Source organism: Pyrgilauda ruficollis, unplaced genomic scaffold (assembly GCF_017590135.1).
Source record: "Pyrgilauda ruficollis isolate IOZ18807 unplaced genomic scaffold, ASM1759013v1 scaffold185, whole genome shotgun sequence".
In the NCBI taxonomy this organism is placed as follows: domain Eukaryota; kingdom Metazoa; phylum Chordata; class Aves; order Passeriformes; family Passeridae; genus Pyrgilauda; species Pyrgilauda ruficollis.
The window spans coordinates 980,773-994,555 of record NW_024517540.1 but is presented as its reverse complement, the minus strand read 5'-3'; the positions used below and the strand labels follow the sequence as shown (position 1 = coordinate 994,555).

General features: G+C 47.0%; 1 protein-coding gene across 1 annotated transcript in view; it reads left to right on the top strand.

The window, feature by feature from the left end:
• Nucleotides 1-13,783, top strand: part of ASH1L (ASH1 like histone lysine methyltransferase) — a 57,265-nt gene that overhangs the window by 20,923 nt on the left and 22,559 nt on the right. The window contains exons 4-8 of the mRNA XM_041464893.1: nucleotides 2,606-2,707; nucleotides 5,350-6,061; nucleotides 8,470-8,649; nucleotides 10,860-10,954; nucleotides 13,684-13,757. Coding sequence (XP_041320827.1) covers nucleotides 2,606-2,707; nucleotides 5,350-6,061; nucleotides 8,470-8,649; nucleotides 10,860-10,954; nucleotides 13,684-13,757 — 1,163 coding nt within the window. The remainder of the gene's footprint in view (nucleotides 1-2,605; nucleotides 2,708-5,349; nucleotides 6,062-8,469; nucleotides 8,650-10,859; nucleotides 10,955-13,683; nucleotides 13,758-13,783) is intronic.

The window sequence follows — 13,783 nt, the reverse complement described above, 5'->3', positions numbered from 1 at the left end:
AATCCTTGCAAAAGTGCTGTTGTTCCTTCCCTCCAGCAGTCATCAGGAGCTAAGAGTGCCCATGATTTAAAAAAACCCCAAACTTTTGGCAGGAGAGGATCTGAAAGGAGATTTCCCCAGAGATTCTGGTGCATCAGTTTGGTGCTTTCAAGGATTCTCCCATCATCCCACACCTTGGGGTTTCCTTGAGGCATTGAGGCCATGGGCAGGGCAGGAATTTTGTCAGAACTTCAGTGCCCTGCTGTTACCTTTTGGAGGGTTCTTTGAGGAAGGGAGGGATATAAACAAATACACCAAAATATGGTATAATAATGAATATATAATATTCATTACTGTACCGTATTTTAAAGAGAAATGGCAAAAATCTGGTTTTTTTCATCCTGGATTTTGTCTTTTAGATATTTTCAGGATATGCACATCCTCCTCTTGCACTACCACGTGCATTTTTTGCTTATCTGGGGTTTTATACTGATCAGAGTTTTTAATATCTCAGCATTTTCCTAACTGCAATACCAGGTTTTTCTATGACATTTTCATGACTCCCACAGCCTTTGCTTTCAAGAGTAATTGGGATCCTCTAAAAGTTGAAATTTTAGGAAAATAAAGCAGTTCACCGTAAGAAAATATTTACGTGTAAAAAGGGAAACAAATAGCTGTGTTCTCAGCAGAGCTGCCCTTGCCAGCCCTGTCCCTTCACCCTGCAGCACTTGTGGAATTCCTGGATCTTTCTAAAATTGGTTTTAACTCAAGGAATGGTAATTGTGCTTCCTGCTGCCTGCTGACATCATGCAAGGATTTTGCAAGTCCCAGCAAGCCCTGTGTGCTCAGAACAGAGGGAAATGTGTTCTGCAGGTGCCTCAAATCCTGTGCTGCTCTGGCTGTAGATAATCATCATCCTCACTTGTTTAGGCCCCAGGGCTTTGACAGATTTGCCATGATGGACTGGAGCAGGAATATTTGTGGGTTTTTTTTTATTGTGACAGGATCTTGTAAAGGAAAAACAACACAGCAAAGGAGAAATGTAAAGAATTTTAAAATCTTGGGAATTTTCTTTTTGGCTTTTCACCTTTCTGCAGTTCCTGGTGAGCAGTTCTGCCCAAGGAGAGGAAGGGAATGCTTTTCCTGGATGAAAAAGCACCTTCCATCACAGAGGGATGGGGTCAGCAGCACAAAGCCACTCAGTGCTTCACCTCCTTCCCAGTGCCCTGCCTGGGCTGACAGGGACACTGGGGACAGTGCCAGCTCACACAGGGACCAGGAGGGGCTGGGGAGGCTCTCTGAGGAGCAGCACAGGGGCTGGGGAATGGAGATCATCACCAGGGGGTGAGGGGGATGTGATTCCTTTCTTCTCCACCTTGGAGAGGGCACAGCTGGAGTGCTGTGTCTGCTCTGGGCTGCCCAGGCCAGGAGAGACATGGGCATGCTGCAGTGAGGAATGACCAGGGGGTGGGAGCCTCTGTCATCCAGAGGGGCTGGAGAGCTGGATCAATAATCCAGAGGGGCTGGGAGAGCTGGATCAGCCATCCAGAGGGGCTGGAAGAGCTGGATCTGTCATCCAGAGGGGCTGGAGAGCTGGATCAATAATCCAGAGGGGCTGGGAGAGCTGGATCAGCCATCCAGAGGGGCTGGAGAGCTGGATCTGTCATCCAGAGAGGCTGGAAGAACTGGATCAGAAATCCAGAGGGGTTGAGAGAGCTGCATCTGTCATCCAGAGAGTTTGGGAGAGCTGGATCAGCCATCCAGAGGGGCTGGGAGAGCTGGATCAGAAATCCAGAGGGGCTGGGAGAACTGGGATTGCTCATCCAGAGAGCTTGGAGAACTTGGATTGCTCCTCCAGAGGGTCTGGAAGAGCTGGATCAGTCATCCAGAGAGTTTGGGAGAGCTGGATCAATAATCCAGAGGGGCTGGGAGAACTGGGATTGTCGAGCCTGGAGCAGAGGATGCACAAAGGGAGCTTTCCCAGTGTGTCCATGTTCCAGCTGGGAGGGAATGAAGGAAAAGGAGTGAAACTGGTCCTGGTGGTGCCCAGGAGCAGGAGAGCCACTGGAGTTGAGGGAATTCTGTTTGTGCAGAAGAAAACAGTGGTCACAGTGAGGGTGAGGAAATTGCAGAGCAGAGAATCTGTGTCACTGGAGATGTGAAAAACCCAGCAGAATGTGGTGGCCCTGAGCAGGCTGACCCTGTTTTGGGCAGGGTGGTTGGTCTTGGTAATCTGCAGAGGTCTTTTCCAAACCCTTCTGACAATCAAGGAGTTTGGATTCACTTGAGAGTAGGAATATGTGGGGGATTCCCTTCCCTTCCCTTCCCTTCCCTTCCCTTCCCTTCCCTTCCCTTCCCTTCCCTTTCCCTTCCCTTCCCTTCCCTTTTTTTCTTCCCTTTTTTTTCCTTTCTTTTTTCTTTCCTTTTCTCACATCCAAGCTCATTCTGGTGGTTAATATTTACATGTCTTTACTCATGGCTTGTTTACCTCTGCCTCTATCCTGTGTGCAATCCCTGCTTTCTGTTTCTTTCCATCCTTCCCCTTCATTCTGGGAGCACACAGGTGTTCAGAGTAACCTGAATTTAAACCTTTAGACTGAAATGATGGTTTTTTTCTGCCTTGCAGGCACTTTGCCAAGCCAGGAGAAGCCCTCCCAGAGGCAGTCAGAGAGCACAAACTGCAGCCCTTCCAGGAAGAGATCCACATCAGAGAGCACTTCTTCTCCAGGCAAGTCCTGCTCAGGGGGCTGGGTTTGGGGATCCCTGAGTGCTCAGAGCTGTGCTGAGACACAGCACGGCTGTGAGAGCTTCAGCTCTTGGTGATCCTGACTTTTCCCACTGATATTTTGGGACAGCATGGCTGTGAGAGCTTCAGCTCATGGTGATACTGAGTTTTTCCACTCAGTTTTTCAGTGACATTTTGGGGTACAAGGGCTGTGGGTTGGGTTGTAGAACAGGGAGCTTTGAGGTGCTCAGAGAAGCAGCAGCACAGCTGTGGCAGGGTTGGGTTTGGTGTCTCACCAGGTTAAGTTAGGCCTGGTGGAGCTCAGGGCTTTAATCCAGATGTGTGACATTACAGTTCATCAGTGGATTAGAGGAATAAATGAATTCCTCCCTGGGCAAGAGCCTGACTCTGGCCCTGCTCTGGAGGCAGAGGGTTCTTGGCCCTGGGCAGGTCACAGGGGGGTCAGGCCAGGCTGTGCTGTGGGATTTTCTTGCTGATGTGTGAGAATCCTGCCAAGGTGGTGGAGGGTGGCACATGGCTCACCCAACCATCAGGGAATGCCCCAAGCCAGGTCAGAAATGGTCCCTTCCAACCCAAAGGTGTTGTGATTCTGTAAAAATGGAATGTGAGAATCCTGCCAAGGTGGTGGAGGGTGGCACATGGCTCACCCAACCATCAGGGAATGCCCCAAGCCAGGTCAGAAATGGTCCCTTCCAACCCAAAGGTGTTGTGATTCTGTAAAAATGGAATGTGAGCTTCCCTGGGAGCTCACATGTCAGAATCCTGGGTGGAACAAGATGGTCTTTAAGGTTCCTTTCAGCCCAAACCATTCTGTCATTCTGTAAAAATGGAATGGGAGCTCCCGTGGGACTGGACAGAAGAAAATCCAGCAGGTTGACCCATTTTGTAAGAAGCTCAGTTGCAGAAACACTCTCATTACCAGAATTCAGACATTTCTCAGACTCCCAAACTGACTGCAAATATGTAATAAATCCCTGGGATTGGTACTTGAAGCTAGCTATGGTTTCCATGTAGGAAGGATGTGCCAAAAGTGCCATTTCCTCCCTGCTTTAAACAGATGTTTACAACAGATGCTCCATCCAGCCTGTGCTGCAGAAAGTCCTTTGCAGTGGGAAAGGAATCTTCCTTTTTCCTCTGTCTCAATCCCTTTCTTGCCCTCTCTGCCTTGAAAAGGGGCAGCTGCAGTTGTTGGAAGTGGGAATAGGAAGTGTTAAAGTGAGCAGGAGCATTGGAATGACATGAATCACAAATTTATCAACTTCAAAGCCAGCGAGGTGATGGTGCAGCTGAGCAGATCAGTGCTTGCTGTGTTTCCCTGCCTGTGGAATGTGTGTGGGTTCCAGGGTTTGTCAGAGAGGAGCTGCAGCTGTCCCAGAGCAGAGCCTGCAGTGCCCCAGCCCTTTGGAGCAGCTCCCGTGGGATGTGGTGCTGCTTGAGGCTCCCTGAGCAGGTGAGGAGCCCCAGCTCCATCCCCACGTGCCTCTAAGGGCCGGGAGAAAACAAAGGGGAATTGATCTTTATTATTTCATCTGAAATGCAGGGCTGGAAGTGTAAATCCTTCCAGCTATCTTGCAGTTGTTGGGGTGTCCAGCTCACAGCAGGAGGCTGCTCTTGTGCTGTGTCACCAGCAAGAGCATTGTCCAGAGGAGGATTTTTAAAACATGTTTCCTGACTCTTTCTCCTCCAAATAGTACTCTGAAAGGTGCAGCTTCAGGTAATAAAGTCATTTACCCCCAGTTTGCTTCCCCCAGCTCACTTTTATTTACATTTCTTGAGGCAGACGTGTCCTTGATTCCCAGGTCTGGAGAGGAATTGTGTCTGCCCAGAATGGGAAAGCTGTAGCTAGCAGTGTGTATGGAGTTTAGAGTTATACACTGAGAATTCTATTATTATTATTATAATATATCACTATTATTATATATCATTATTATATATGATTACATTATATCATATATAGTGATATACTATATACTATGCACTATACAATATATGATATATGATATATAATATACAGTATACAATATATTATTTATTATATATTATGTTATATATTGTATATTATATGTGATGTATAATATATAATATACTATATATTGTATATTATATATTGTGTATAATATATTATTATATTAGATAGATATAGATATTATATATAGATATTCTATATCTGTTCTATCTATATTCTATATTATAATATATTCTATATTATAATATATTCTATTCTATATTATAATATATTCTATTATATATTATATACTTTGGTAGTTTGTTCCAGAATTCCATTGAATTTTTTACTATATATCCTAAAACCTGATATATTTCTATTATATATAAGATATATGTTATATATAGATTATATATTATAGATACATATATATTTAGATTATATATAATATATTTTATCTGTTATTATATATTATAGATATATATTCTTACAGATGCATATTCTTATAGATACATCATCACTACAGATTCTATCAGTGATGCCTATCCTGTATGATACGATCATATCACCATTACTGTATTACTAGCCTTCCCCCCCGAAGGCTTGCAGGGTCCCAGGCACGCGCGGAGCCCGCGGCCCAGCCCGCAGGGCACCGACCGCAGCGCTCTGTGTGTTTCAGGGGCGGCAGTGCCCGCGCGCGGCGCCCGCCTGGCCCCGGCGGCCGAGGACGCGGTGGACGCGCTGCTGCAGCGCATGGCCCAGCAGGACGGGCCTCCCCCGCTGGACAAGAGCCTGGACGGCGCCACGGGCGGCCCGCCGTCGTCCAGCCCTGCGCGCAGCCGCTCGCGGGAGCGGGCGCTGGGCAAGCAGGACCCGCAGGACGCCAGCGGCGAGGGCGTCCCCCTGCTGCAGGAGCGCCTGCCCGGCAGCTACTCGCCCGGGCACCTCAAGAGGAGCGTGGTGGAGGCCATGCAGAGGCAAGCGAGGAAAATGTGCAATTACAACAAAATCCTGGCGACAAAAAAAAATCTGGACCACGTCAACAAAATCCTGAAAGCCAAAAAGCTGCAGAGGCAGTCGAGGACGGGGAACAACTTCGTGAAGCGGCGGCCGGGGCGGCCGCGCAAGTACCCGCTGCAGGCCGTGGTGTCCATGCAGGCCCTGCAGGCCGCCAGGATGGTGAGCCAGGAGCTGCAGGACAGGCAGCAGAGCAGCAGCCCCCTGCAGCTGGGGCCGGACACCATCACCGACGTGATCGAAGCCGTGGTGCAGAGCGTCAGCCTCGACCCCGAGCACCGCAAAGGCTGGAAGAGGAAGAGGTGGCTGCCCGAGGAGCAGGCCAGGAAGAGGCACAAGTCTTTGCCTGAGGATGAGCAGGAGAGCAGTAAGAGGTGATTTTCTTGCAGTTTTGTACCTCAGTTGGTTTTAGAATGTTTTAGTCATTGAGGGGAACTTCTGCTTGATTTTGGGAAGGAGGTCAGTGTAGAGGGAACCAGCTGTGGTCTACTCGGGGTTACTCTTTGTGGTAGCAGGCCCCAGCCAGGTAATAATTACCATTGACTCTTGTTTTATTCTTCTGTACTCTGGTTGTGTTCGAGGGTGTCAGGACGAGGGAAGAGATGAGAGTCTTAACTCCATGTTTCAGAAGGCTGATTTATTATATTATGATACTATATTAAAATGCTATATTAAAACTATACTAAAAATAATAGGGAGAAAAGGATCCATCAGAAGGCTGGAAAGAAAAGGAATGATAACAAAATCTTGTGGCTGCTCACTGCCTCGACACAGGTGGCTGTGACTGGTCATCAAGTGAAAACAATCCACATGGAGCAATGGAAGATGCACCTGTTGCATTCCACAGCAGCAGATAATTATTGTTTGCATTTCTCTCCTGAGGCTCCTCGGCTTCTCAGGAGAAAATCCTGGCAAAAGGATTTTTCAGAAAATGTTATGGTGACACTACCCTATATAGTACTGTATTTTTAAGAAACTTATGACTTCTTCTAGACAGTCTGATACAGCTTTGACCCAATTTGTTAACTAACCAAACACTACTAGTAGTGGCTAATGAAGAAACTGCTCCTTGGTGAACAAATCTCCATAACACATCCCACACGTGTCTAGCAACAGGTCCACTGCTACTAGTGTCTAATGAAGAAACTGCTCTTTGGTGAACAAATCTCCTTAACTCATCCCACACGTGTCTAGCAACAGGTGTAGTGAGTGATGATGAGAATTCTTTTAATTCTTGCTCTGAGCAGGCCCCCAGCCAGGTAATAATTAGCACTGAGTATTGTTTTATTCTTCTGTGCTATATTATACCATATTTTTAAGAAATTTATGACTTCTTCTAGACAGTTTGATACAGCTTTGACCCAATTTGTTAACTAACCAAACACTACTAGTAGTGGCTAATGAAGAAACTGCTCCTTGGTGAACAAATCTCCATAACACATCCCACACGTGTCTAGCAACAGGTGTAGTGAGTGATGATGAGAATTCTTTTAATTCTTTCTCTGAGCTTTCTCACAGCTTCCCCAGGAAAATGCCTGGGAGAGTCTGTGCCTGCTCCCTGTCACCAGAGAGCTGCTGCCACACCAACATGTGAGCCCTGAGTGTGTTCAGTCCTTCCCCAGGTACTGAAAACAGCCCAGAAAATGAGAAGTGAGAATCTCAGGTGATCTGAAAGGGTTGGTTCTGTACTTGTGCTGGTGAAGGATGTGTTTAAGGAGTTGGTAACTGGTGAGGTGCCACAGGTTGTTCCTTCATCCTGTGTGGAATAAGGAGCCCTGGGGAGCTGTGTGTGCCGTGGGATCTGCTCACAAATGCAGGCAGCACAGGATGGCAGGTGATGTACAGCAGGTAAAGAATAAAGCTACAGCAGCAAGGAGGAGTCAAGGGCTGCACCTGTGCAGTCACTGCTAAAGGCACACACCAAAAATCTCTCTCTGATCTCATCATCTCACACTCATCCCCAAAGCCATCAATAAACAAACTCTGTCAGGAGTTTCCTCCCCAGAAATGGGTGCTGTGTGCTGTCTGTGGCTCTCCTGGAGGCTCAGGAAAGGGTTACCACGTGCTGGTTTTGGAGTGCAAAAGCAGAGAGCAAGAGCTGCCTTCTGAATTACTCAGCTGAGGCTCCAAGGATAAACATTAGCAGTACAAACAACATTCTTTTTGTAATAATAATATCACAAAAAGAATCATACTTTTCTTATGATTGTGCTTAACCCCCACTTGATCATGTATTGTGTTTGTGGCAGGGAGGAATGATGAATCTGACTCCATGTTTTCAGAAGGCTAATTTATTATTTTATGATCCTATATTATATTAAAGAATACTAAACTAAACTAAAGAATACAGAAAGGATATTTGCAGAAGGTTAAAAAGATAATAATGAAACTTGTGACTCTCTCTCCAGAGTCTGACACAGCTTGACCCTGACTGGCTTATAAGTCAAAACAATTCACATGAAACCAATGAAACAATCACCTGTTGGATAAATAATTTTCAACCACATTCCAAAGCAGCAACACACAGGAGAAACAAATAAGAAAATATTGTTTTCTTTTTTCTCTGAGGCTTCTCAGGAGAAAAATCTTGGGTAAAGGGATTTTTTTCAGAACAGATGAATGTGACAATCATGCTCATTAAGTATTTTTTAAGTAGTTGAGTCACCCAGAAATTCAGAAAAATTGACTTTTTTAGCTGACCAGATTCAAGAGAGGAATAATGAAATACTGTGAGATGATCTTAATGGGAAGGTGATTTTTTAATCTGTACTTTTTCTTCCAGTTTCTCAGAGACAGTAGCTGAACCTCCCAGTCCACATGAGGCCCTTGGGAAACCACCTGAACCTGAAACCCCTGAGCAGCCTCTGCCTCCTCTAACCCAGCGTGAGAAGAAAGCCCCTCGACCCCCAAAGAAGAAATACCAGAAAGCTGGGCTCTACTCTGATGTCTACAAAACAACAGAGTGAGTGAAACAGAGCAAAACTGCTCTCTGAAAATCCAGGGAAAACTCTCTTTTCACCTAGAGCCATAAAGAGCTGCCACTCATGAGGAGGTGAAATAGAACCATCAACTTAATTGAAGCCTGTGGAGGATTATGTGATGGTAATTGTCAGAACTGACCCAGTGGGGATGTAAAATGTAAGCCCAGTCAGAAAGCAGCCTCAAGCAGTCTGCAGGTGTTTCTGGTTATCAGTTTTGAAGAAGGTAAGAGATTTATTCAAGATCTACACGGTCCTGGCAGTGCAGGTGCTGGGAGAGCTGGATGTGTGCAGGTTCTGAGCAGGGTTTGAGCACAGTGTGGCAGAGAAGGGGTCATGGGGTCCCTGTTTTCACTGGCTGAGTGGTGACAACTGACCATCTTCTGTGTGAAAGAATTTCAGCAATGCACCCAGCTCATTTCACAGCTCAGTGGAGTTCATCTCTATTTTCTCTGAGATGTTTAGGGTAGAAAATCCAGCATTTCTTTATTTTTCCCACTGGTTGCTTTGCAGCCTGGTGTCCATTAGAATGTGGACACCTCCCTTGTAGTCACACATGTTTTCTAATCTGAACAAATCAGCTGAAGTCAGGAATTTGTGCTTCTGTTCCAATATCATCTGACAGATTGAAAAGAGACAAAATTTGGCACCTTCTCACTATGTCACTTCAAAATGTTCCAGAGACCACTGGGAAATGCCAGTGCAGTTTATCAGCTGCTCCTGCTGCAGTCTCTGTCTGTGGTGAAGGAATCAGTGAAAGGGTCAAGACTGAGGAAGAAACAAAGATCTCAGTCTGAGCAAAGTGAGGCCACTTGAGTTTTATCTGTTTTAAAGAGATGTGTTAAACTTTGCCACTTGGATGGTCTGTCACTGCTGTACACAGTTCAAATCTCACAGTTTCATCTCTTGCCACAGAGGAGGAGCTGAGAGAGTCTTCTCCTTTTCTTCAGTGTAAATATTTGGAACTTTGAGTGTTCCTAAGTTGGAAGGGACCCACAGAGATCATGGAGTCCAGCTCCTGGCTGTGCACAGCCCCAAGAACCCCACCCTGATGCCTGAGCTGTGTCCAAACCCTCCTGGAGCTCTGGCTGTGCCCATTCCCTGGGGAGCCTGGGCAGTGCCATCACCTTCTGGGGGAAAAACCTTCTCCTAAATCCATCCTGAACCTCCCATAGCCATTCCCTGGGGTGCTGTTCCTGCTCACACAGAGCAGAGGTTGGAGCTGCTCCTGCCCTGCTCTTCAGGGGGAAGTCACAAATCACACAGGGCTGCCTTGGCTTCCCTCTGCCTGTTGCTCCACGTGCTGAGTTCTTCCCTGCTCTGATACTGGCTTTGGGATGAGCTGCTCTGGGCACCCTGTGCCAGGGCCTCCCCACCCTCACAGGGAAGAATTTCTTCCTAAGTATTTCCAGTTGTTGATATCTGTATCACAAAATTTGTTTTCAGCTTACATTTTCCCTTAACTAAACAATAATATCACTTTTTGTATTCAGCCATCTTTCTGTTGCTTGTCCAGTTCTTAAAATAAATCCCTTAAAAAACTTCAGTAGGCTTCAATATCATTGAATCTTTGGTATATTTAACATTTAGAAGTCTCCTTGCAGGACTGCAGTTCTAAATATAACCAGATCAGATTCTATTTCCCAAGGTTTGTTGTTGGCCAGGAGGAGATGTTTATAAACACCAGATTACAGAGCTGGCACCTGCCTGACCCATACAACCATTCTAATTCCATTCTCCTATTTTTCTTTCTTCAAAGGGGTGTCTCATTGCTTTTTTAACTCTGATTTCTGTTCTTTTTTCTGCCTTTCCTGATGAACAACCTCCTAAAGGGTGCTCTTAGGAGAGCAGGGCTGTACATGTGTCACGTGCCCAGTTCCTCAGCAGAACCCCCAGATACAATCTGCTGGTCCTCTTTTATTTGTGGAGCTTTAGTTATTACTTTTATATCACATGCAGGGCATTTAAAGTCAGTGGGTGTTTATGGAGAAAAAACATTTATGGAGAAAAAACCCCTTGTGGGAGGGCTGGTGTTAGACAGGCAGCCTGGAGAGCACTTCTTTGGCCATTTTTATTATTCCTCTTTTCCTTGATGCTCCAGACATTTGTGCCTTAACTAAAGCAGAAAATGCATTTTTGCAAGTGCCACATGATCCCCGTTGTGACATTTTGGTTCTGTCCCTGTCCTCCACAGCCCCAAGAGCCGCCTGATCCAGCTGAAGAAGGAGAAGCTGGAATACACCCCAGGGGAGCACGAGCACGGGCTCTTCCCAGCCCCTATCCACGTTGGTGGGTACCTCATCTGTATTTTCATTGTTGGGGGACAAATGTGGCACTGGGGGGGCTGCTCAGCTTCTGCTTTTCTCTGGTTTTTAGCCCTTGCCAGGTCACTCGTGGTTTTTGGCGCATGAACTTTGCCAGCTCATCCCCCTGTGTTTGTTCCCCAGTTTATCTTGAGAGGCTTTTTTTAGCTTAAAACATTGCTCTTGATTTTTTTGGGTGTCAGAAAATACCATTCTAGTTGAAAATTTGCTTTAATTGTGATAGTCCTTGGATGAAATGCAGAGCAAGTCTCCACCTCAAAGTAAAATTACAGCAGAATAGCCACAGACAATTATGACCATTTAAATCCCAAAAGCTGAGCATGGAGTGATAAATTCCCCCAGGTCCCCATGCGCTTCATGGTGTCTGTCTTTACACAGGGATGAAAGGGTGGAAGAATTAAAAGCTTTGCTGTTATCTTTGGTTTTACTTCATCCCCATTTTTAGGTCTCGGGTAGGAAAAAAATGGGATTTAGGATTTCACAGACTCATGGAATGGTTTGGGTGGGAAAGGACCTTACAGATTATCTTATTCCACCCTGTTCCATGGAATTCCATAGCCCAGGTTGCTCCAAACCCTGTCCCTGGCCTTGAACACTTCATAAGCCAGGTCTGTCCCAGGTTCTCAGAGGGGATGGAGCTCAGGATGCTGCTCCTGGGCCAGGGGGGATGGTCCAGAGCTCCACTGTTGGCAGCTCTTGCCATTTCCTAGGTTAAACCTCATAGGATTGAGTAATTTCCTGATTCTCAGGTAATTGTTTCAGCTTCTGAAGTGCTGTGATTCTTGCTGCAAGTCCTGTCAGGCCCAGCAGGTTTGTGGAATTCAGGAATCTTTGTCCCATCAAACACAAGCTGTCACTGCTTTGTCTCCTGTGACTGAACTCTTTGGCTCCACCTGCGCAGCAAGGCAGAGCAGTTGGACAGATCTGTGAGAATCAGGAGCCACAAAACAGGTTTCAGGGCTGAAGGTGACAATTTAAATTCTTCAAGACATTCCCTTGCTCATCTCCTTTTTGAATGGGCTCATAAAACCAGGTTCTCCAGGTTCACAACCACATTGTTGGTCCTGCCCTGCAGCTGCTGGGGTGCCTGGGGATGGTTTAACCCCAGAGCAGGGACCAGGGCTGGGCTTCTGCCAGGGGACTGCACTGGTGCCACTCAGGGAGGGCTGGGGGCACCTTCCCTGTGCTGGGGGCACGGAGCCAGGGCACCTGAAAGAGCCTTTTGTTCGGCCTGCTGAGGTCATAGAAGTGAAAGCAAATTCCCAGCAGATTTAGCTCTTTCCTGGAACCTGCTAGGGTTGAATAAGGCATTGAAAATGGAAAGTAATTTAGGGGTAAATTGTAAGGAAAACATTACCATTTTTATTTTCCAGTGGTGAGGGTATGCATGTGAATTTATATGAACCCGCAGAGCATTGCTGGAGGGATATAAAGGCATTTGTTAACAGTTAGAAAAGCTGGGGGGAAAATATCAGCTTGGGCCTGACACCTCATCCTAGGCACTGTGCTCCCTGCAGTTTTGTGACACAGGATTCCAGCAAAATGATCAGAGAATGTTGAATGTTGGCTGGAACCAAGCAGTGTCAGCCCTTGGGACTGGTGTGAATGATGTAATGGGTCTGTGTCCTTTAGGGGTGACAGGGAATGAAAGAATGGAGCCAAAATCTGCAGGGAAAGCAGGAACTCCTGTCTAAAACGAGTTCCAGTTATTGCTGAAAATACAGATCCCCTTGAAGCCTTTCCAAAAAATCTAGGAATGTATTTGCCAAGTCTGAATTCATTCTTAAATCTCTTCTGGTAAAGGTCACGGGAACAGGCTGGGAGACTCTTTTCAAAACTGATTTGATTTCTTTGAGTGCAATATTGTGATTTACCAGCCTGCATGGGCAGGGCAGGTCTTGTCCTGGGTGTTGAAGTTTGGGTTGTGCACAGGAAAACTCAGAACGTGTCAGCTTGGAGGACAGGGCTGTGGTCAGTCCTGATGGGTGTTGGGGTCAGTCCTGATGGGTGTTGGGGTCAGTTCTGTCAGGTGTTGGGGTCAGTCCTGTCAGGTGCTGTGGTCAGTTCTGTCCAGGGTTGGCTGTGGTACCTTCTCACAGGGTTGTGGTCAGTCCTGCCTGGTGTTGTGGTCACTTGTTTCAGGTGTGGTCAGTCCTGTCAGGTGCTGTGGTCAGTCCTGATAAGTGTTGGGGTCAGTCCTGTCAGGTCTTGGCTGTGGTACCCTCACAGGGTTGTGGTCAGTCCTGTCAAGTGCTGTGGTCAGTTCTCTCCAGGGTTGGCTGTGGTGCTTTCACAGGGTTGTGGTCAGTCCTGCCTGGTGTTGTGGTCACTTGTTTCAGGTGTGGTCAGTTCTGTCTGGTGCTGTGGTCAGTGCTGTGGTCAGTGCTGTCAGGTGCTGTGGTCAGTTCTGTGGTCAGTGCTGTGGTCACCCATCCCAGGTGTGGTCAGTGCTGTCCAGGGTTGCCATAGCAGGGTCTGACCCAGCTCCTCCCACCCCTCACTGCCCACGGGGGCCCCTCTGAGCAGGACCCAGTTCTGTGTCCTGGGGCATTCCCTAGGCCTGCCCTGACTTCCAGAATGTTCTCTGAGCCTTCTGCCCCCTCCTTTCAGCCCTGCCAGAGCCTGGGAGCAGCTCCCGCTCTCTCAGGACGAGTGTGTGAGCGTGTGCCCCTTAAAACCTTGTTGTGCTTTCAGGGAAGTACCTCAGACAGAAGAGAATCGACTTCCAGCTGCCTTACGACATCCTCTGGCAGTGGAAACACAACCAGGTAGGAGATAAAATGTCCCTGGGGTT